This window comes from Balaenoptera acutorostrata, chromosome 20 (assembly GCF_949987535.1).
Source record: "Balaenoptera acutorostrata chromosome 20, mBalAcu1.1, whole genome shotgun sequence".
Taxonomy (NCBI): domain Eukaryota; kingdom Metazoa; phylum Chordata; class Mammalia; order Artiodactyla; family Balaenopteridae; genus Balaenoptera; species Balaenoptera acutorostrata.
This window is the reverse complement of record NC_080083.1, coordinates 17,875,133-17,898,742: the sequence shown is the minus strand read 5'-3', so window position 1 is coordinate 17,898,742 and position 23,610 is coordinate 17,875,133. Positions and strand designations below refer to the sequence as shown.

At 36.0% G+C, this 23,610-nt stretch overlaps 2 protein-coding genes across 7 annotated transcripts in view; one reads left to right on the top strand and one right to left on the bottom strand.

Moving 5' to 3' along the window:
- The window catches only part of NF1 (neurofibromin 1), a 259,164-nt gene that overhangs the window by 69,960 nt on the left and 165,594 nt on the right, over positions 1-23,610 (bottom strand). The gene's annotated exons all lie outside the window — the stretch shown is intronic.
- On the top strand, positions 4,379-7,032 carry OMG (oligodendrocyte myelin glycoprotein). Its single transcript, XM_007190132.3, has 2 exons — positions 4,379-4,512; positions 5,360-7,032. The coding sequence occupies exons 1-2, from the start codon at positions 4,510-4,512 to the stop codon at positions 6,689-6,691; spliced, it is 1,335 nt and encodes a 444-aa protein (XP_007190194.1). The 5' UTR covers positions 4,379-4,509; the 3' UTR covers positions 6,692-7,032.

The window sequence follows — 23,610 nt, the reverse complement described above, 5'->3', positions numbered from 1 at the left end:
GAGAGTGACTCTAATTGTTGTTATTACTTAGTTCTGAACAAAAAGTAAAGTAGCAAAATATATGGGCACCTATAAGTAAAACACTGCGACATTAGTACATGATTAGACAGATCAATGGTACAGAATGGAAAGTCCAGAAACAGACTCAAATCTCAAATCAGTATTGGGACAACTGGATAGGTACTTGGAAAAAGATGAAACTGGATCCATACTTCATACTACATTGGAATAAACACCAAATAAATCAGAGATATAAATATAAAACATGAAATTATATAAAATTATATAAAAAAATAGAAGAAATATGAGTGAATTCCTTTATAATCTGAAAGTGGGACAAACCTTCCTAGTTGAGACTCAAAATCCAGAAGCATTAATTAAAAAAAAAAAGGAAGTCCAATTACATAAAACTTTTAAATGTAAAACAAACAAACACCATTAAAAAAGAAAAAACATACCTTTGTCAAAAGACAAAGGACAAACTGGGGAAAAAATGCGCAACTTAAGTTAAGACAAAGGGCTAATATCCCTAAAGTTTAAAAAACCTAAATACAGATTGGGGTGGGGGGGGGGGATACCCACAACACACTAGAAAAAAAAACATGCAAAACATATAAAAGACAGTCACAGAAGAAAAATTTAAATGACCCTTAAAAACATATATAAAGATATACAACTTTTCTTATAATAAAAAAGATGCATTTAAAATTAAACTGAGATACTATTACCCATCAGATGGAAATAAATCCAAAAGTTCAGCAACAAAGTCTATGGTGAGGCTCTACAGAACTAGACACCCTGATATACTGTTGGTGGAACTGCGAAATGGTATAGTCAATATATGGTAATATCCAGAAAATTTCCAAACGCGCTTACCGTTTTACTCAGCAATCCTACTTACAGAAATTTTTTTCAAAGACTCATTGGACAAAATATAAAATTACTTAGGCAGGCACAAGGGTATTCACTGTGGCATTATCTGTAACAGCAAAAGTCTGGAAACAATCCAGATGCCCATCAACAGGGCACTGGTTAATAAACCATGGTACACTCCCAAATGGAGTACTATGCATCATGAAATAAATGTGAAAGATCCCTATATGCTGGCATGGAGTGATCTTCAAGATATATTATTAAGAAAAAAAGAAGATGTGTAGCAGTCTACTTAGTATGCAACCTTTTATATGAGGAGGGGCAGGGATAAGAACATATGATACATACATACATATTTTTGTTCTTTTTCAAAAAGAAATACTGTTAAGATACAACCAAAAGCTAATAAAAATAGTCACCAATAAGAGGAGGAAGGGAATAGGGTGGAGGGGATAGAGAAGCAAGATTTCCCTGAATATACCTTGTTATACAGTTTTGACTAAAGCAGTCCCTAAAAACTGATAAGTAACTGAAACAAATGAAGCTAAATTTATGTAAAGTTGGTGATATAAAAATATAGAGAAAACAATTATTTCAAGGTGCATTAGGACACAGAATTGATTATACATCCTTAGTGAAATGTATTCTAAGAACAAATAAGGCTGCAAAGAGTCTTAAACTTTATTCAGTAGTCTGTAATCTAAGTATCTGTAGCAATACTAGTATTATTTTGAAACTATTATAGGATGATACAAATAAGCAATTATGTTAATGCTGTTAGAAACCATTTATAGGAAATATGGGGGATAGAGGAACAAATTAAATCTTCACAAGGAAGCAAACAGATAAATCCAGATGAGGGACATTCTAGGGAACAAGTGACTGAGTTTTGGCAACAAGCCCGTGACACGGGGGAAAAAGGGTGGTGAGGTAGGAGAAAGGATTGATTCACTTGAATTTTGACCTGATAATTTCTATCTTGTCAGTTCTTCCATGCTTTTAAAATACTTTATTCAGTACTCTTAGCTGTTTTCAGCAGTAAGTTCAGTCTGAATAGCCAACTATGTTACCAAAAATAGAGAATATAATACTTTTACTCTCAAATAAGCACAACAAATGTTATCAACTTAAGTAACAAAGATAAACTGATTGGGTTTCCAAACTGTTGATTTAATATGGGATAGTTGTGCCCTGGCAGGTAATTTGTTATACCTTTCACAATGTTGGGGTAATGCATCCTAGAACGGTGTGCTTCACAAAAGAATATGTAAGTTTATTTACTGCTTAGTCTAGAATATTTGACTTATCTAAAATGTAATGTGTCTGAATAACATCTAAAATAAGTTGTAACAAACACTTAAGCCTACAAAAAATTATTCTTTTTTTGGAGTAATGTAATATACTATTGTTTTATTTCATGAGAACTTCTAAAATCATACGGACAGATGGTTACGATTCAAACACACTAAAATGAACTCCCCCCTTTTTCTCCCATCCAAGTACTAACCAGGCCTGACCCCGCTTAGCTTCTGAGATTAGACGAGTATCTGGCACATTCAGGGCTGTATGGCTGTAGGCAATACTTCCACCCTCTTTTTCTTTTTGAGAATTTTACAGTAGTCTTTGAATAACAGAAGCAATTTGGTATGTCCCCAAACTTGAAATAAGAAACGTTGCCACTACTATTATATTGGAATTTTCTATTATATGCTGCAAAATCTGATCTCGATACAGCCTAAACCCTAATTCATATGATCCATAATGAAATAACATGTTCTTTCTTTCAAACAAAAACACCAATAAGTATAATGGAACTGGAGAACTCTACATCCACATGGATGTAAAATGAGACTTCCTAAAATTAAAAGGAGAGATTTAAGTGTTTGGTAAACTGACCCTCAGTCACATCCCTTGAAGTTTAACATACACAGAAGCTGAAATGGAAGAAACCTAAATGTCAAAACAATCATTCCTTATTTCCACAACAATATTGCTGAATGTTGTATTTTTAACGCATTATTTTTAAGCACTAAGACTGATGACTGGTTTCTGAAATCCATAGAAAGAATCTTATTAAGAGTCCAAGGCTGAACCCTCAAAGTAAAATGGGAATAAAGTATCTAATCAATAGTAAATTTCTAACACTTCAGACTTTTAAAATGTAGGTACTTTTTGAGGAACATTAATCTCATACAAAAGATGACTCCTATAGTTTCTTTTCTAAGAAAATAAACTTCAATTTTTAATACAATAAATTCTATTTAGGGTAAACTTTGGGGTTAAAAAATGGCAAATGTAATTTAGAGAAAAACAAAGGATTTAGTAAATAGGCATAAAGAGATTTTCCTTACATGTAACGTGCTAATAATTGCTGGTTTTTAAATGGTAACAATTTGGTAAAGAAAATGTCATGACTTTGTTTTCTTTTCTAAGGTAAACTGGCTATTCTAGAAATTAGATTCAAGTTTTAGCAGATTATTTACACTATCAGTCCACTAAAGAGTGGAGCAGAAGCTGTCATAAATCTGGTCTTACTTTATAAAGCCCCAAATGAAAGTTTTCCCTTTTACATTATTTCATGTAATTTAAAAACAATGTAAATTATTTTCTCAGTAAGATAAAATGTGAAACATTCTGAAGAAATCAACTAAAATTTATGCTATTATTCTTAAAACATAAAATCAAATAAATGGCCATTCATATAGTACCAAAGATGTCTCTGGAGACAACAATATTCATATCGACTGACCAAAGTAATTTCATGAAGAAAAAAATCCTTAACCCAAAAGACATAAAACAAAACACATTTACTTTACTACATGAACTGATAATTGAAAGAATTAGATGCTCATTAAAAAATGTAGCCTCGTTTGTGCATAGCCTAGGTCAAACAATCCTTTGTATCAGAAAGATAAAAACAAAATAATCATATTTATGTATTTTTGTACTTCTCCAAAAGATGAACAGTTAGGTGGTTGATAAATTTGAAAACCTGACTGTATATAATAATCACCATATTTGGCTGGGGGGGGGGCGTACATAAAAAAATCAAACAGATTGTAATATGTTATTTTAAAAAGTGATAAGACAATTGTACCATTTTAGAAAAGATAAAAAGGCAGAGTTAAAAATAGTTAAACTAATATCTTAGAAAACCATCCACAAGGAAGCTCAAATTCATTTTCAACATTTTTCAATGTATAAAATGAATGAAGAGTAGGCGCATTAAAAAGAACCACAAATTCTTCACGAGGTGAATGTTAAAATGTGGAGCCTAAGCTCAAATACACAGAAATGAGTAAAGGCCAGGTCTAATGTGCACGAGGTTTTCCATCCTACAGCAAATCTGAGATATATGGGTACACTCAACACTAAATTAAAAAAAAATTTCTTTTGGTCCATTCTGTTGCGTGTGCACCTCTTGCAATAAATTTGAGTCAGCACCAATGACAGCTCTGCAGTCCTCCTATGTGGTACTGATCAGGTGGTTGCAGAGCTTCAGCTCACAGCAACACAATGCAGCTGAGCAGGCAAGCACAGCCCACAGCCAGAAGCGGTTCCTACTTTCCAGAACAAGGCGACCTTTAAGCTTAAGTTTCCCGGAGAAAATGAGATGCTGATGTAGAAGACAACACTATGGTAAGCTGTTATTTAAATCAGTAAAAAATCGACTTCGGAATTTTTTTCTTTTTCCTTGTCTTAAGAGAAAGTCAACGTTAGGATTGAATATATATTCAATAGCAAGTGCATGCACCAGAAATTTGCTGCAGTGTCAGTTGAGGGATTTCTTTCTAATATTCATTCACTTTGTAAATATACACATTGTTTTCCTTTAGAATCGGCACTGAAATATACAGAAAAGAAATCACTTTATAAAATGTGAGATTTAAAGGTATGGTGTTGGTCAGATTTTTCAAGTGCCTTAAAATGTTTTGCAAGGATATATTTATCCTGAAAAGACAAAGATGCATTTCAAAGTATTGTTTTAATATCTAAATAAAATCTCATTCTACATACACATTGACTATTTTATTACTGCAGAGATCTGAAAAAAACAAAAAACAAAAAAACAAAAAAAACAACCAAAACAGACACGACAGCCATTTTTTCCCATCTGAGTAAGGAAGAATATTATCAAAAATAGTGATAGCTTAAGATTCCGACTCTTTATTTGCCGAGAATGCCATTTTATAATATCAACATTCTGGGAAGATAAATAAGAAAGACTAAGAAGGGAGAAAATAAATGAGAAAATGCAGAAGACAGTAGGGGGAGAGAGTCTCTCTCTATCACATAGCCCCAATTGAAGGATTAAGCATTTGGACTATAAATGAAGGGGAGCTTTGTTAGTTTAATCACTGGAACAATTATAAAAGAACTCAACAACAATGAGGTTTATTGAAAATTTTGCCTAATGCTAACTGACCCATGCAGATGCCTAATTGTATTTGCATATTAAAAGAAGGGTGTATCTGTTTGTTTCCAGGCTTTGATGGAATATCAGATATTGAAAATGTCTCCCAGCCTGTTCATCCTTCTGTTTCTCACACCTGGTATTTTATGCATTTGCCCTCTCCAATGTATATGCACCGAGAGGCACAGGCATGTGGACTGTTCAGGCAGAAACTTGACTACATTACCATCTGGACTGCAAGAGAATATTATCCATTTAAATCTGTCTCATAACCACTTTACTGATCTGCATAACCAGTTAACCCAGTACACCAATCTGAGGACCCTGGACATTTCAAACAACAGGCTTGAAAGCTTGCCTGCTCAGTTACCTCGGTCCCTCTGGAACATGTCTGCTGCTAACAACAACATTAAACTGCTTGAAAAATCTGATACTGCTTATCAGTGGAACCTTAAATATCTGGATGTTTCTAAGAATATGCTGGAAAAGGTTGTCCTCATTAAAAATACACTAAGAAGTCTTGAGGTTCTCAACCTCAGTAGTAACAAACTCTGGACAGTTCCAACCAACATGCCCTCCAAACTACATATTGTGGACCTGTCTAACAATTCCTTGACACAAATCCTTCCAGGAACATTAATAAACCTGACAAATCTCACACATCTTTACCTGCACAACAATAAGTTCACATTCATTCCAGATCAAGCTTTTGACCAACTCTTCCAGTTGCAAGAGATAACCCTTTACAATAACAGGTGGTCATGTGACCATAAACAAAACATTACTTACTTACTTAAGTGGATGATGGAAACAAAAGCCCATGTAACAGGGACTCCCTGTTCTAGCCAAATATCACCTTTGAAGGAACATAACATATACCCCACACCTTCTGGATTTACCTCAAGCTTGTTCACTGTAAGTGGGATGCAGACAGTGGACACCATTAACTCTCTGAGTATGGTAACTCAATCCAAAGTGACCAAAATACCTAAACAATATCGAACAAAGGAAACAACGTTTGGTGCCACTCTAAGCAAAGACACCACCTTTACTAGCACTGACAAGGCTTTTGTGCCCTATCCAGAAGATACATCCACAGAAACGATCAATTCACATGAAGCAGCAGCTGCAACTCTAACTATTCACCTCCAAGATGGAATGGTTACAAACACAAGCCTCACTAGCTCAACAAAATCATCCCCAACACCCATGACCCTAAGTATTACTAGTGGCATGCCAAATAATTTCTCTGAAATGCCTCAACAAAGCACAACCCTTAACTTACGGAGGGAAGAGACAACCACAAATGTAAAGACTCGCTTACCTTCTTCTGTGGCAAGTGCTTGGAAAGTAAATGCTTCGTTTCTCTTAATGCTCAATGCTGTGGTCATGCTGGCTGGCTAAGGGTCTGCATTTTCTGAAATTAATGAAAGCACTCCTCCCTGATGTATAGTTGGGAAAATATGCCCCTATCTAACCAGTGACTCAAGCTATATTAAGTATTCAAGAAAGCCAGTCTTACATTTCTGACTCTGATGTAAATGAAGCAACTCGTCTTAAATAAAGAAGTGCACAATGTCTTGGTACTTGCTGCTATTTTACTGTCTTAATGAAGTAAAACTAATGAGTTTCTTTTTTTTAAATGAAATGTTTTCTTTTTAAGGCTTCAATTTACTGCACAAAATATAAAGCATCTCAACTTTAATATGTATTTTATGTATGTTTACACTGTCAAACATCTGGGAAAAAATAAAAGGTCTATGCTCATAACTGTGTCATTTGGCTTTCTAGTCATACCAACTTAATCTACTTGGTAGAATCAAAATGACCTAACCTTTTTTTTGTTCTAGGGTACCCTGGTCAAGTCTTTACGGTAAATGTAATACTGGAGGTATCCAAGAGTTCTGTCACTACGTAGAGTAAAACTGTGGCTGCCTCCCCATCAATGGTTATGTCACATCATTACTTTGCACACAAGCCATGATTGTTTTAAATCTCAATGATGTCCTGCTTCTGAGGAACTCTTGGCTACTTTACAGATTATATAATGGACAAAAGCTCTTCAAAAAGCTAGAAGACACTAGGCTTTGCATTTTAATAAGTAAAGTTTAATGGCGTTGTTTTTTGTATTTAAGGGAAGTATTAAAAATGTAATAAAAATTTCAAGCTTAAAGACATGTAAAGGAACAGTTTTAGTGCACATTTAACAGACTGTTCATTAATGGAAAATTAAAATATTTAAAAAATTAAAAGCCTTCTATGTGCAGGAGAGGGAAATTTATCTTTTACACACCAGAAGTTAGAATCTGACTTACCTAAGTTAAAAATAAGATTAGTTTCAGGATAAAATCATGGGGGTCTAACAAACATGGGCAATACTAAGGAAGGGAAGGAAAAGGAAAGGAGAAAGGGAAAGAAGGCTGGGATTCATTTGGTGCTACGACCAGGTGATGAACCCAATAAAACAGACAATAGGCCTACAGCTGGGCATGGGACAGATCTTGACACTCCAAACTGCACTGGGACTTCAACTAGAAGAAAACTGAGAATTTTCTACAAATATACAAGTAAGCCATCTTTTGAATCAGAGAAAAACATAAGTAATAGCCAAGAGTCAGAAAAAGAGACCCAGAAACACGGCTAGATTAAAATGCAAGACAGCATAACTGAAATGGGTGAGCCACAAATGAGGAATTTAATTTGTGAGACATAAGGAAGACTCTATTTCAAGCATTCTTAGAGTTGGTAAAAGACTACAGATAGAAATTTGGGGGCTCCTTCCTAAGGACTTTTAAAACTAAGATTTCTTTCCACATTTGGAAGCATTTCTACTCAGAGAAAGAGAAAAGTAACAATCTTCTAATGTGCTCTTTCTTTTTTCTTTCTTTCTTTCTTTTTAAGGGGCAGGCTTATGGAAAAATTACTTTTAAGGTTCAATGAAGCAGTTCCTCTCCTATACTGACTTAGTACAGTGACTCTTGAACGTTTTTCTGCCCTGGCAAACCTAACTGGCTCACTATTGTCAGGAGGGAATCTCACCATGAAGAAAAGAAATTATCTGAAATAGTCCCTAAATGATTTGAAAATGGGCAAGCTGTTTCTCCTCCCTCCCAATCAACAATCTAGTATCTTCACCATCAATGGTAGAGGCTAATTGCTTAGATATTTCCTAATCTACGACATACTTGCATCTTGTTTTAAAAAACCACACACGCTGAATTGCACAGAAAGTAGGTTTCTTAAAGGTAACTGTCTTTCACTCTGAGGGTGCCAAAAATTCAGTGCTGTCTTAGAAATCCTATGAGGAAAAGTGACCAAAAAGTGAAATTACGCATTATAGCATTAGCAGCACCTATAAATTATGCCAATCTTAATGATGTGTCTGCAAAATGCAGAGAAAAAAATGCAGTAAATTTACACGTACAACATATGTCAACCACACAGACCCTTAAGTCCTCAGAAAGAAGTATTATCTAGCCTTACAGTAATTACATACTTCCTTCTAAGGAAATTGTGTTCTTATCATTACCGATGGAGGAGGGAGCAGTATTTGCCACTCAAACAAGAACTACCGTATTATTGGGCTCCATAAACATTTCAAAATGCATTATCCTCAGTGTCTCTCTCTCAAGCTCGTAAGTTATATATCCATCCATCCATACCTAAGGTTTGATTTCATTTTACAAGTAACTTTTGTTTCTCCCCAGTCAAGAGAATTAAAATAAGAGCACAAACACAAAAGCAAATGCAATAAGGGATAAAATAGTGAAGGGTATTGTGCTCTGGTGTCAAATGTTCTAGGCCTAAATCCTGTCTCTGCCGCTTCTCAACTGTACAACCCTGGGCAAGTTACCAATGCCCTAAGTCATATGGGCTGGCAGAAATTATTCATAGTGGGTATTTTTTCCTGAGGAATAAATGGCATAATTCATATACAGTCTTATCACAGTGTCTTGGCTCCCCACATTCTACACGCAGTAATTTTGCTGTTAGTATTATTATATGTGTATGTCCAAACCCAGTGCTTTGAGAAATTCCCACATACGTAAACACCCAAGTGCCACACTCTAAGAGCAAGAAAATGAAATAGTATATTTTTTGCTTCAGTCCCTGATCCTTCACCCTCCAGGATTCAGGTTCAGATGTTAGTGAGACGGGGACCCAGAAGAAAGTCAGAGAAACATTCTCTTATCACAGCAGGATGAGAACATGTCTTCTATGCCTAACTTAAAAGATGACAAATATGTGCTATTCAATAATCTTCCATGACAATGTTCTGAAGCAACAGCAAATTCCTTTACACCAAAAATGTCACACAAAAGTCAGTTTAAAACCTTTATAAGATTATTCCTTATGAAATATATTGTAAGAACTAGATAAGGAATGATACCATGTACTGCAAATGTCATGCTTAAAAGTGAAAAATTATATTTCTATTAAAACCAGAATCAAAACAACAATGCCCATTACCATCAATCTTTTAAACATTATTCCAGAATAAAAGACAACAAATATAAATAAAATTATAGGAAAAACCCAAAATGGTTATTATTAACAGGTGAAATAATTATCTATCCAAAGGATTCCTCAGGAATGCCTTCAGAAGAACAACTTTAAATAAATAACAGCAAAATAAATATGCAAACATTAATGGTTTTCTCACATTCTGGCAACAAATAATTAGAAAATTACAGGAAAAGGATACTATTCATGACAGCAACAACAAACCAAAATATATAATGCCAAGAAATAACATTCACATGAAATGTGCAGGACCAAATGGGGAAAAGTTAAAAACCGTTAATGAGAAGTATAAACCAAGACTTGATGGAGACGATAAACAAAGGTCTCCCCATTCATTTATTCTTTCACTCAGTAAGTATTTTTTCAGCATCTGGAATGTCCAAAGGCACAAAGGCTAAGCACAGGAGACACACCTTGACTGATACTGTAAAGATGTGATTAATTCCAGATAATCTATGGATTAAGCCAACTCTGACAAACATTCCAATGAGATTCTTGTTAGAAAGAATAAAACACTTAAGTCCATCTGGAAAAATACACAGGCAAGAATAGAAAAAGGAAGAAACAGAAGTATCTTAGCCTTTCTTCATCAGCTATAATAATTAAGACAGAATGGTAGTGGCATATAAATAGAAAGGAAGATAACTACAATATAGAAATGATAGCACAATTAGAGCACAGGACACATATGAAGTTCTCTGTGCCTCCATTTCCTCACAGGGTAGTTGTGAGGAAAAAAATGAGTTAATACACACATATATATGGAATCTAAAAAAAAAAAAATGGTTCTGAAGAACCTAGGGGCAGGTCAGGAATAAAGACGCAGATGTAGAGAATGGACTTGAGGACACGGGGAGGGGGAAGGTTAAGCTGGGACGAAGTGAGAGAGGGGCATTGACATATATATACTACCAAACGTAAAACAGCTAGCGGGAAGCAGCTGCATAGCACAGGGAGATCAGCTTGGTGCTTTGTGACCACCTAGAGGGGTGGGATAGGGAGGGTGGGAGAGAGACGCAAGAGGGAGGGGATATGGGGATATATGTATATGTATAGCTGATTCATTTTGTTATAAAGCAGAAACTAACACACCACTGCAAAGCAATTATACTCCAATAAAGATGTTAAAAAAAAAATGAGTTAATACGTATAAAGTGCTTAGAACAGTACCTACCATGTAGTGCATTCTCAGACACTGTTAACTTTAGACGGAAAAAAATAAAAAATCAAAGGGGATGGGAAAGATTCAAAAAACAATGCTGGGAAAATTTGAAAACAGTCCAATTTAACACTTACTTCATGTGATACACCTACATAGTGAACTAAAAAAGATAATATAAAAAAGGAAGTCTTAAAACCAGCAGAAGAATAAAAAAGAATATAAATCTCTGGGTGGAAGGCTATTTTTAATAATAAAAAGAAAAAGCAATCACAAAGAAATCATCAATAGGTTTGTCATACAAAATCCCAAACTTCTTATGCTGCAAACAATGAGCCTGATAAAAATACTCAAAGAGAAAAATGTAAAGGAGATTGTTAATCAAATGCTCATAAAATTGATAAGAAAAATACTTAGATTTCCCAATGGACAAGTGGGTAAAGGACACAAACAGAATGTTTAAAAGACAGGAAGCATGGGGATTGATAAGTATATGGGAATATGGCAAACCACATAATAACTGAGAAATAAAAATAAAATGTGATACCATGCTTATTACTAAAACAGCAAGCAATTTTTTTAAAAGTAAAAAAAAAAAAAATCAATGCTGGGGAAGACATTAGGAAATAGTCACATTCACATACTGGTACAACTCTTTGGGACAGCAATTGGCAATTGCGATGAGAAAACAGCTATTCTGAGTTGCTGCCTAAGCATTTTACAGTATGACAACCCTACACATACCCAGAGTCTGGACATTTAGATAAGGACTCAAATTAGGATTACCACCAGAAGTTCCCACTTTGCTATTCCTGGGGCACCTTTTAAAATAAGCACTTAAGAGTCGAGCCTGTAAAAAGTTAAGTGACTGTCATCCCAACCAACTTACAAGAGGTGCTTCCTACCCTGTACTGTATCTCTTGAACTGGGGCAGAGGACTGCTCTTCCCCCAGCTCACTGTGCAACCCCCCAACCCCCCGGCGACGTTTCTGGGATCTCTAAATAATAAATCTTGTGACTTTACTTCCTTTTTCTGAGTGTACTGAAACTGAGCCTTCAATCAAAACGACCCCAGGGGTTTTCACTTCCCTTGGAAATTGAGGGAGCTACTTGCCAACCCCTAGTGGGTGGCTTGTGCCTCCTCATTCGACAAGTCATAATCTGCATATCTTTAAATTAATATACCAATGCCGGGGGAGGGCAACACAGCAATGATCAAAAACCTAAAATATTTTAACCTTTAACCTAGTAAATTCTAGGTAAATACCAGCATTCTTTCTAATAGCAAGAAAAACAGAATGCTAAATATCTACCATTAGGAAACTTGTCAAGTAAATGATGACCCACTGGCCAGAGTATTACGTGTCCAATACAAATATTTATGTAGAGGTTTTTTTTTAAGTTTGAAAAGTGGAAAATGCATATACTAGAAAGGTAAGCAAAAACTACAGGATATATAAACATGTATGTTATAGAACTATGTATAAAAACAACAAAAAAGATAAATATACCAAAATGCTAATATGTATACCAAGTGTGTTTTATCACCTGCTTTGTCTTTGAAAAATGCAAGAGATCTTAGAAAAGAACTATTGAAACAGCTGTCCAAGGGCTCTAGGTTGAGTAAGAAAATGAGACGATGCAAAATGAACTGTGAATAGGGAGGGGTGGTTAAGAAACTGGAGGGTATCATGGAATAAAGATCAGAGACAGAGACGCACTATCAGATTTTTTGGAAGCACATACTTACTATATTAGCTTACATTAGCTCTACACGGTTAACTGCTGTCAGGATTGTTCTCCAACAAATCTAACCAGACAAGCTCTTTTCTCTCCTAATAACAAAGCAAATGAACAATAACAACAACAAAAACCCCTCCAAAAAACTTTCAATAATTTTCCATGTCTCAGAATAAAATCTAAATTCTTAATATGGCTTACTGTATGATCGGGCCCTTGCCACCCTTTACAGTATCATCTTAAAATTTTCCAGCTCCCTCACACTGTATAGTTCAAACAAAACATCTTTCTGCCCCTGTAATTCACCATGCTCTCTCTTGCCATCAGGCTCTCAGAGATTCTTCATGTCCTCACCACTACACTCCTTTCCCTCTTCTTCCCCTGGCAAACCTTTATTTATCCTTTTTATTTCAGTGTAGATTATCACCTCCTGCTAGGAGGTTTTTTTTCGTGGGGGGCGGGGGGGAGAAGGGCCAGCTTGATCTGAATTTATTAAATAAAAGGATGAATTAATACAGATCAAAGATATGACTGGTGCGCTAACAATAACCTACTTAAGACAGACCAAGTCAAACCTCCAAGTCTTTCTTATTCTAGAGCCTAAGTTTCTTCCAATAGGTCAAAGTCTTAGCTTCATAGTCCAGAGAAAAGAGAGATGAAAGAAAAGTTATGAATGAAGGGGATTTGGCTAGGCTGCTACTTGTCATATAAGAAATTAGTTCTGGGCAGTGGGGAGTTACCTTTGGAACAATTTCAGAGAAAGGTTAATTCTGATACCTGTGAACAATTTAGTATAAGTAGATTGCTCAAGGGAAATCAAGGAAACAGAGAAAAAAAAAGCCACCTCAATGTGTTAATAATGTGTTAAGCAGATTAGTCTGCTCCACACTTTTAAAACTGTGATACAAGTGAGGTTCTTAAGAAGCTCATTTTTTACGAACTGTCACTTTGGTTCAACGGCCCCAACTCTGTTAAACACGTTCAGGAACCGGTTGAGACATATGCCCAATACACCCATTTATCTTTTCAATAAACCATGGCCTGATATTCTGAATTTGTTGAAAGTTATTGATGAAATCTAAGTACAGAAATTAAACATACACACACAAACACACAATAAAAGCAGCAAAACTGTACAGTATTTTCTGATCAAAACAATTCTAAGAGTATTTAAAGTACACTGTGATTTAATAGAAAGAGCATGAGATAAGACTGTCACCAAAAGCCTGTGTTGTTATCTTGGGTAAACGATTAAATGTGTCCTCTGGTAAAAACCTTGTTAAGAACACGTGTTCCACATGGGTATTTTAAAGAATAGATAAAACATGTATATTAAAGCACTTTGTAGGTGCTATATAAAGGTTGTAAATATTACTCCTATGTCTTGTATAAGAGATTCTCGGTAATTAAAAAGATCAGAAATGGAGATAACTGAACCCATAGTGGTACATAATGCCCCATGTATCTGTCTTCCTTAGTTACACTTCAAATAACTAATTTACAAGGTTTGTTATTTATTTACTCCACGGAAAATATGATTTATCATTAAAAAATTAGATATCTGAATATTTCAAATGGGTATCTCAAGGCCAGGTATCAAATAAATCTGATGAAATACTCAATACCAGGAAATGTAGTTTTTCACTTGGTGCTATTTTGTTGCCCATAGTCACAGCTCGAAAAAACAAAGTGAACACTTCTGGAAGGCTGAGGGAGTTCAAATGCCTGTCAAATGCTTGCCTCAACAGAAAATAAACTAAGATTTAATGGCTTTTCATCGAGAAAGAAAAGAACAAAACGCCACTAAGGAAAAATAAAGATGCCATACACCACAAAAACCATTGGAAGGCCCTTCCTTGCCAAGCGAACCCTCAGTAACCACAACTGCACCTGAGACACTGTATAGTGTAAGAGTAACTGGCACACAGCCACATCCATTTACCAGTTCTATTACTTACAATCAGATACTCAGCTGCATTTCCTCATACCAATGACAAATAAAGAAAGCCAATAAATGTTTAAAAATAATTTCATTTATCTACAGGCTCTAGTATTTCCTCATGGTATGGCTTTTCTACAATGAGTAAATGAAATCTTTTTTGCTTAACAAAGTATACTCTGATGAAGTGTTATGAGTCTCTTGCCCTGACACTAAATTAAAAAAAAAAAGCTGCAGGACATTAAATATAAACTTAGAAACACACTGTAAAGGCTAGTCTCTTTAAAACATAGTAAAAGTGGGCTTCCCTGGTGGCGCAGTGGTTGAGAATCTGCCTGCCAGTGCAGGGGACACGGGTTCGATCCCTGGTCTGGGAGGATCCCACATGCCGTGGAGCAACTGGGCCCGTGAGCCACAGTTGCTGAGCCTGCGTGTCTGGAGCCTGTGCTCCGCAACAAGAGAGGCCGCGATAGTGAGAGGCCCGTGCACCACGATGAAGAGTAGCCCCCACTTGCCACAACTAGAGAGGAAGCCCTCGCAAAAAAACGAAGACCCAACACAGCCATAAATAAATAAATAAATAAATAAATTAATTAATTAATTAAGTTTTTAAAAAACATAGTAAAAGTAATCAAAGGATGAAGGAGTCACCTGAAACTAGTAAAACATCTTCATATATTAATGATGAGTTGACTATAAACTGATTTAAATTTTAAACATAAATGTCACATATCTAAATTTCTTTACATTTTTCTTCAAAGCAGGTATGTTTGAGTCTTTAAACTCTTATTCCAATGAGGCTGTCATTAGTGAAAACACCTTTGGGGCCCCTCCTTTCAAATATTACTAAGAGCCAGTTTATATGTCACACAAGAAAAAACTCATTTTAAACAAATATATTACTAAATGACATTTTGCCTTATCAAAAAATTTCAAATATGAAGATTTTCCCACCCCATTTAAAAAGAACATGTTTTAGACTTCGACAACACGTCCAAAAATGTATTTCCCTAAAAATGTGTGCTCAAAGGCATCAGGGTTTGAAGTAAGTACATCACCTCCAACAGCGGCTCTTCTGAAGGGAGCAATATTCACTTGGATGTATTTACCCTCAGATGCTTGTTTTAGAATTTTTCCCTATTGTTTCATAAAATCAAACCTCATAAATATATCTCAGGATTATTTCCTTTCAAGGATTATATATTAACACTAAAAGAGGTGAACCACAGTTGACTCAAAAAAATCAACTGTGTTTTCATAACAATAGACGGATTGCAGCCACTGTTTCTTTTTAAGTACTGTCAAGTCATAAATCACTAAATCGCCCTTGCTGAGTAAACCAAAGCCTTGTTTCACTAACAGCCAAGGCCACTATACTTCTATAAACCAAGAATAACAGAAAACAAAACCACTCGAGAAATCTTTTGGCTCAATTCAGGACTCCAACTCTAATCACTGTTATTAAATCAAGTCTTCTTCCTTTAAACTACAGTCATGTGTGTCCATAATTAAAACTGGCGATTAGTCTTAACACTAGCACTGAATGATTACATACATATAATAATTAAAAGCTAAGTTCATTTATTAAGTGTTCTATGAAATGCCACATGCTCTGCTAGATTCTCTGTGTATCCAGATGAAGACATATAAGATCTAGGAGCTAAAAGTCCAATAGATGAACAGGAAAATAATATTCTATGTATCCCCATGTTTATTGCAACATTATTTAAAATAGCCAAGATGTGGAAACAACCTAAGTATCCATCAGTGGGCAAACTGATAAAGAAAATGTGGTGTAAAAAGACCCCGAATAGCCAAAGCAATCTTGAGACAGAAAAACGGAGCTGGAGGAATCAGGCTCCCTGACTTCAGACTATACTACAAAGCTACAGTAATCAAGACAGTATGGTACTGGCACAAAAACAGAAATATAGATCAATGGAACAGGATAGAAAGCCCAGAGATAAACCCATGCACATATGGTCACCTTATCTTTGATAAAGGAGGCAAGCATATACAGTGAAGAAAAGACAGCCTCTTCAATAAGTGGTGCTGGGAAAACTGGACAGCTACATGTAAAAGAATGAAATTAGAACACTCCCTAACACCATACACAAAAACAAACTCAAAATGGATTAGAGACCTAAATGTAAGACCGGACACTATAAAACTCTTAGAGGAAAACATAGGCAGAACACTCTATGACATAAATCACAGCAAGATCCTTTTTGACCCACCTCCTAGAGTAATGGAAATAAAAACAAAAATAAACAAATGGGACCTAATGAAACTTAAAAGCTTTTGCACAGCAAAGGAAACCATAAACAAGACGAAAAGACAACCCTCAGAATGGGAGAAAATATTTGCAAATGAAGCAACTGACAAAGGATTAATCTCCAAAATTTACAAGCAGCTCATTCATCTCAATATGAAAAAAACAAACAACCCAATCCAAAAATGGGCAGAAGACCTAAACAGACATTTCTCCAAAGAACATATACAGACTGCCAACAAACACATGAAAGAATGCTCAACATCATTAATCATTAGAGAAATGCAAATCAAAACTACAACATGATATCATCTCACACCAGTCAGAATGGCCACCATCAAAAAAATCTACAAACAACAAATGCTGGAGAGGGTGTGGAGAAAAGGGAACCCTCATACACTGTTGGTAGGAATGTAAATTGATACAGCCACTATGGAGAACAGTATGGAGGTTCCTTAAAAAACTAAAAATAGAACTACCATACAACCCAGCAATCCCACTACTGGGCATATACACTGAGAAAACCGTAATTCAAAAAGAGTCATGGGGCTTCCCTGGTGGTGCAGTGGTTGAGAATCTGCCTGCCAATGCAGGGGACACGGGTTTGAGTCCTAGTCTGGGAGGATCCCACATGCCGTGGAGCAAGTATGCCAGTGAGCCACAATTGCTGAACCTGCGCGTCTAGAGCCTGTGCTCCGCAACAAGAGACGCCGCGATAGTGAGAGGCCCGTGCACCGCGATGAAGAGTGGCCCCCGCTTGCCGCAACTAGAGGAAGCCCTAGCACAGAAGCGAAGACCCAACGCAGCCATAAATAAATAAATAAATAAAATTAAAAAAAAAAAAAAAAGAGTCATGTACCACAATGTTCACTGCAGCTCTATTTACAATAGCCAGGCCATGGAAGCAACCTAAGTGTCCACTGATAGATGAATGGATAAAGATGTGGCACATATATACAATGGAATATTACTCAGCCATAAAAAGAAACAAAATTGAGTTATTTGTAGTGAGGTGGATGGGCCTAGAGTCTGTCATACAGAGTGAAGTAAGTCAGAAGGAGAAAAACAAATACCGTATGCTAACACATATATATGGAATCTAAAAAAAAAAAAAAAAAGGTCATGAAGAACCTAGGGGCAAGACGGGAATAAAGACGCAGACCTACTAGAGAATGGATTTGAGGACACGGGGAGGGGGAAGGGTAAGCTGGGACAAAGTGAGAGAGTGGTAGTGTATATATGGTCATATATACACTACCAAATGTAAAATAGATAGCTAGTGGGAAGCAGTCGCACAGCACAGGGAGATTAGCTCAGTGCTTTGTGACCAGCTAGAAGGGTGGGATAGGGAGGGTGGGAGGGAGGGAGATGCAAGAGGGAAGAGATATGGGGATATATGTATATGTATAACTGATTCACTCTGTTATGAAGCAGAAACTAACACACCATTGTAAAGCAATTATACGCCAATAAAAATGTTAAGAAAAATAAATAAATAAAAATAAAAGTGATGCATTCTGAACAGCCTAACACTTGTATGAGGCTCTGCTTCAGCAAATCACAATGCCACAGTCATTTCTCCTTAATGACTGAAGGTGATTCAAGAGATGGGTTACCCACCAGAGAAGGCTCTTCATGCTGAAAAATCTGTGCATTAAAAAATATATTTAAGACCATGAGTATGAAAATTACCAAGTAGCGAAAGATATGGAAAGACTCAGGAACCGTCACAGCTTGGAGAAGACGAAGGACACAGCAACTATATGTAATGTGGGATCCTAAGTGGATTGTGGAACTGAAACGGGATATAAGGCGGAAACTAAAATTTGAAGAAGTCTTTAGTTCAGCTGACGGGAGCATACTAATATTAATTTCCTGGTTTGATCATTGTACTGTGGTTTTGAAAATTATAAACATTATGGGAATCTGAGTGAAGGGTATGTGTGAACTCTCCGTATTATATATTTGAAACGTTTCTGTAAGTTTGAAGTTATTTCAAAAAAAAAGGTTTTATTATAGAAGAAAAAAATAAAAATATATTTAATAGCAAAAAAAGAAAAAAAGAAAATGTGGTGTATATATGTATGTACACACACACACACACACACACACACAATGGTTGCCAGGGACTAAGAGGGTTGAGGTGAGGAAGAATGGGGAATGACTGCTGATGAGTATGGGGTTTCTTTTTGCGGTGATGAAATGTTTAAAATTACGTAGTGGTGATGATTGCCCAACTGTGTGAATATACTAAAAACCACTAAATTGTACACTTTTAAAAGGGTAAACTTTATGTGAATTATGTCTCAATAAAGCCGTTTTTTTTTTCTTAACTTGCCTAGAGGAGTGAGAGTCAGGTTACTGAGATGGGTCTTGAATCAAAAAGAGGAGTTTGCCCCATATTAACGGCACCCAAAGGCAATGGTAAGTCTATGCAGAATCACAGAGGCATGCCAGAGTAGGAAAATAGTGAGATGGTCAGTGTTGCTGAAGCAAAGGCGAGACATCTTTCTACAGCTGTTACTACAAACTGTGATGACTAGTCTTCTATTATTAAACTTAAATGACCAATTGAGAAAGTTATTTTAAGACTTTCTTGACCAATATAGGAGGTAATGTGCAGAATGCTCATGTGGCATTCTGAGCTCTCTGGGCAGACTTTGTGGCTTTGCCAGCTCCTAGAGGCCTCTTGACAACTGCCCTTAAAGACAGCCTCAGCAGTGTGTCATGAACACACCTTCCCGAGAACAGCCCAGAAGGCACACAAGGCTTACCTGGAACCACATCAATGACGACAGCATCATGAGATTTCCAGAATAAGGCCAGCATCTCTAGCCTCTTACCAAAATGACTTTCAATCTCCTGCTTTAGTTCAGCAATCTTGCAACTACTGTGAACAGTGTAAAAGATTATGAAGAGACTTGTATGACGCTAAGGAAAAAAGGTTCATCTTGTAAGTCAGTGGTTTTTTGAAGTGTGGTACCTATATGATGGGGTGGTATATGAAACAGTCATTTAATAATTCCTTATTTCTTTTTTACTGTTATCTTTTGTTTGCTGGTTTTCTAGTTATGGCAATCAATACTGACTTTCTGTTTATGGTATAATACAAAATTTCCTTTAAGAAAAAAGTCAATAAAAAAATATTGATTAACTAATAGGATAGATCTTACGAAGAAACGCAAAAACCCCAGAGGTGGTATATGAACACCTTAAGTATAAAAACTTAGTTAATAGAGCACATAAAAGGTTTTATCTAGAAGTCACACGGTCATATTTTAGAGAGATCATTCTGGCAGTAATGTGGAAGAAGGAGGGGATGGGGTAACATACCGGTGACAAAGAATCCAGATAGGAAGTTATTTCAACAGCCTAGAACAGAGTGCAGCAAACTATGGTCCACTGGCGATATCGCGCCCACATGCTACTTGTGGCCTGTTTTTGTATGACCTGCAAGCTAAAAATGGCTCTTATATTTTTAAAGAGCAGTTAAAAACCAAAAACCAAACAAAACAAAAACAAGAAAAAAAGAAAAACTTTATGTGGCTTATAAAGCCTAAAATATTTACTACTGCTCCTTTGACAAACAAGTTTGCTAACCCCAGCTTAGACAACTGATAAAGCTACAAACTGAGTCTGTAATGTAAGGATAAAGTACAAAAAATTTTTTGAGGCAGAATCAACAAGACTTAGTGATTAATCAGATGTATGTGGTTAAGAGAAGGTAGAAATGAAGACTGATGTTTAGCCTCCCATTTAAAACTCAAGGTGTATGGAGATACCATTATCCAAGAGAAGGAAACAGAAGAGCTTCTTTTTAAAATTAAATCACTTTTTTTCATTTATAATGAAAAACAAGAATAAATAACAAGCCAAAATTAGATAACAGGCTTACGGTATTATACTGTTAATAATACTGGAAGACAAACTTGTTCAAAGACAGACATTTCCCCTCAGAACATGTATTTTGCCACTAAGGAGAAATGTGTTCTTTTTCCTGTATTAGATTCCTACAATGAAGAGGCTGAAATTTTACTGTAAAACTGCTTATGTACAATTCTGAAAGGTACTCACATTTAAGTCTAACATAACAATAGCCTGTTTTTGCACATTTGCATATCCACTTTCTCAGGAAGCTTCCAAAAAGATTTTTGAAACGTAGATGTCCACACTGAAAAGCCACTTGCTACTACATACTATTGAAAAAAAAAACCAACAAGCCCAAAATGGAGTCACTTGTGCTAAAACCGAGACTTAATACCTAACCTAACTGCAGTTACAACCTTCTCCAGGAATGTAATCCTAACCAGTCGAAGTGGAATTTTCTGGTCAGCACCAAAAGGAAGTCGAGATAATCTGCCACATAGACAGACCCTGTCCATCCCCCATCCATCCCCCACGGTAGGTAACTTAAGCCTGAAATAACTTTTGTTTATGACTTCCTTGTCTCGCCTTTAAAAACTTTCCATAAATCTAAAAAAAACGGTACTGATGAACCTAGTGGCAGGGCAGGAGTAAAGACATAGACAGACACAGCGGGGGAAGGGGAAGCTGGGACGAAGTGAGAGAGTAGCATTGACATATATACACTACCAAATGTAAAATGGATGGCTAGTGGGAAGCTGCTGAATAGCACAGGGAGATCAGCTCGATGCTTTGTGATGACCTAGAGGGGTGGGATAGGGAGGGTGGGAGGGAGGCTCAAGAGGGAGGGGATACGGGGATATATGTATACATATAGCTGATTCACTTTGCTGTACGGCAGAAACTAACATTGTAAAGCAATTATACTCCAATAAAGATGTGGAAAACAAAACCAAAAACTTTCCCTTTCCATAATCCTTTGGAGCTCCTCTCTACTTGTTAGATGGGATGCTGTCCGATTCATGAATTGTTCAAATAAAGCCAATTAGATCTTTAAAATTTACTCGGTTGAATTTTTGTTATACAACACAGGTAAAGAATATGAATGTACATTATGATCCACATCATACAAATAAAGAAATCCTCTCAAAACAGCTGCCAGAAAGTAGAAATAGGACTTTGTAATGCAGGGAAAACTGCAAATGACCAAATGTTTATTATTTTAGACATCACTAATGATATCAGCCCTCAGACATGAAGAAACAAAGAGAAGTTTCAGTAAATTCCAGTGTTTGTTGTACCCTATTATGTACAAGTACTCACTGTGCTAGCAGGTACAAAGAATAAGAAGTAGTACCTGATCACAAGGAAGCCAGAATTTGGCTGAAGAAAGACTGAGGATACATCTATAGTAAAAAAAACAGACTCTGATAAGTGCTCTAGAAGTACGAAGTCCTAAAATGTCTGATTCTGAAGTATAGAATTAAGGAAGGCTCTCATAAAAGGTGCTGCCATCAGAGTTAGACCTTGAAGGAAGAATGGAATTTTGAATGAGGAAGAAATACTTTGGGCAGATGGGGAAAGCTGCACAAAGATAAAGAAGTGGGAGGTATTTAAAGGCCTAAATAATTCCAAATGATTTTTTGGGGGGCGGGGGAACATTTAAGTGCTGGAGCGTTCAGAATTTTAAATTTTACTTAATTACCATCGAGAGGCTTGGGCAGCTTAAGATCAATAAGAAGACAATAAGAAATTCAAGGTTGGAGAGCCATTTGGCTGGGTAATGACGCAGTTACCTGAGAAAGAGATTATGAGAAAAATATGTTATCGGCCAAAAAGTTTGTCCGGCTTTTTCCATAAGATCTTACCAAAAAACCCAAATGAACATTTTAGCCAACCCAACATATCTGGGTATAAGAATAGGAAGGGGAAAATGTTGAATTTAAAATTTTAAATAAGTTGAGATTGAGGTGTTTGAAGCATCAATAAAAAGTTATCTGTGCATTATCTTAGTACTCTGATTTATAATATCTACTCTGAGGCTTTTTATATTTACTTCTTAGGTCTGATCACACAAACCTCCGGTTAAGTTAGGTTCTATACAATATGTACCTAATATAAATAAGATTTAGCAAGCACTGGTTCTCTTCATTCAGGAGGAAAAAGAAACCTACATAGCAAAGTAAAACAAGTCAGAAACATGTACTGACTTGAGCTTCTGCCACTTATGTAGCCATTTCCTTGTATGTCAACACCATTGTTCACAGCCTTGCAATTCTTTAAAAGAGCCGGCTAATGTGATGAAAACATTAGCACAATACAACCCAACTTCCCTGTATACCACTTATCAAGGAAAAGGAGTGACCGAAAGATGAAATTCCTTTAAAGAATTCACTTAATGTGCTTCAATGTGGGTGATTTAATGTACTAAAAATCTTTGCAAACTCAATATGAAAAGTATCACTTTCATATGCAATTCTTTTCTTATTTAGCTTTATGTTAATAAAGTTTAACTTCTTTTCTAATAGAATAATTATTTACTAGAAATTAAACTCCTAGAATGCTATATTCTTGAATTATTTTTAAAACTTCAAAATAATCCTAGCCAAAAACTACCTACCCTCTAAACATATATACAAGATGCTTTAAGAAAAAAAAATCTATCTCTAATATACTTACTTGATTTTAAGTCATGATAATCACAGCAGGCAAAGAGTATATTCCTCCAGTTAGTGTTAATCCAATGAAGACATTCACTAATATACACATGGATAAGAGGAATAACAAAGTGGTATTCACAGGGTTCTTTAAATAAGACACTAGAT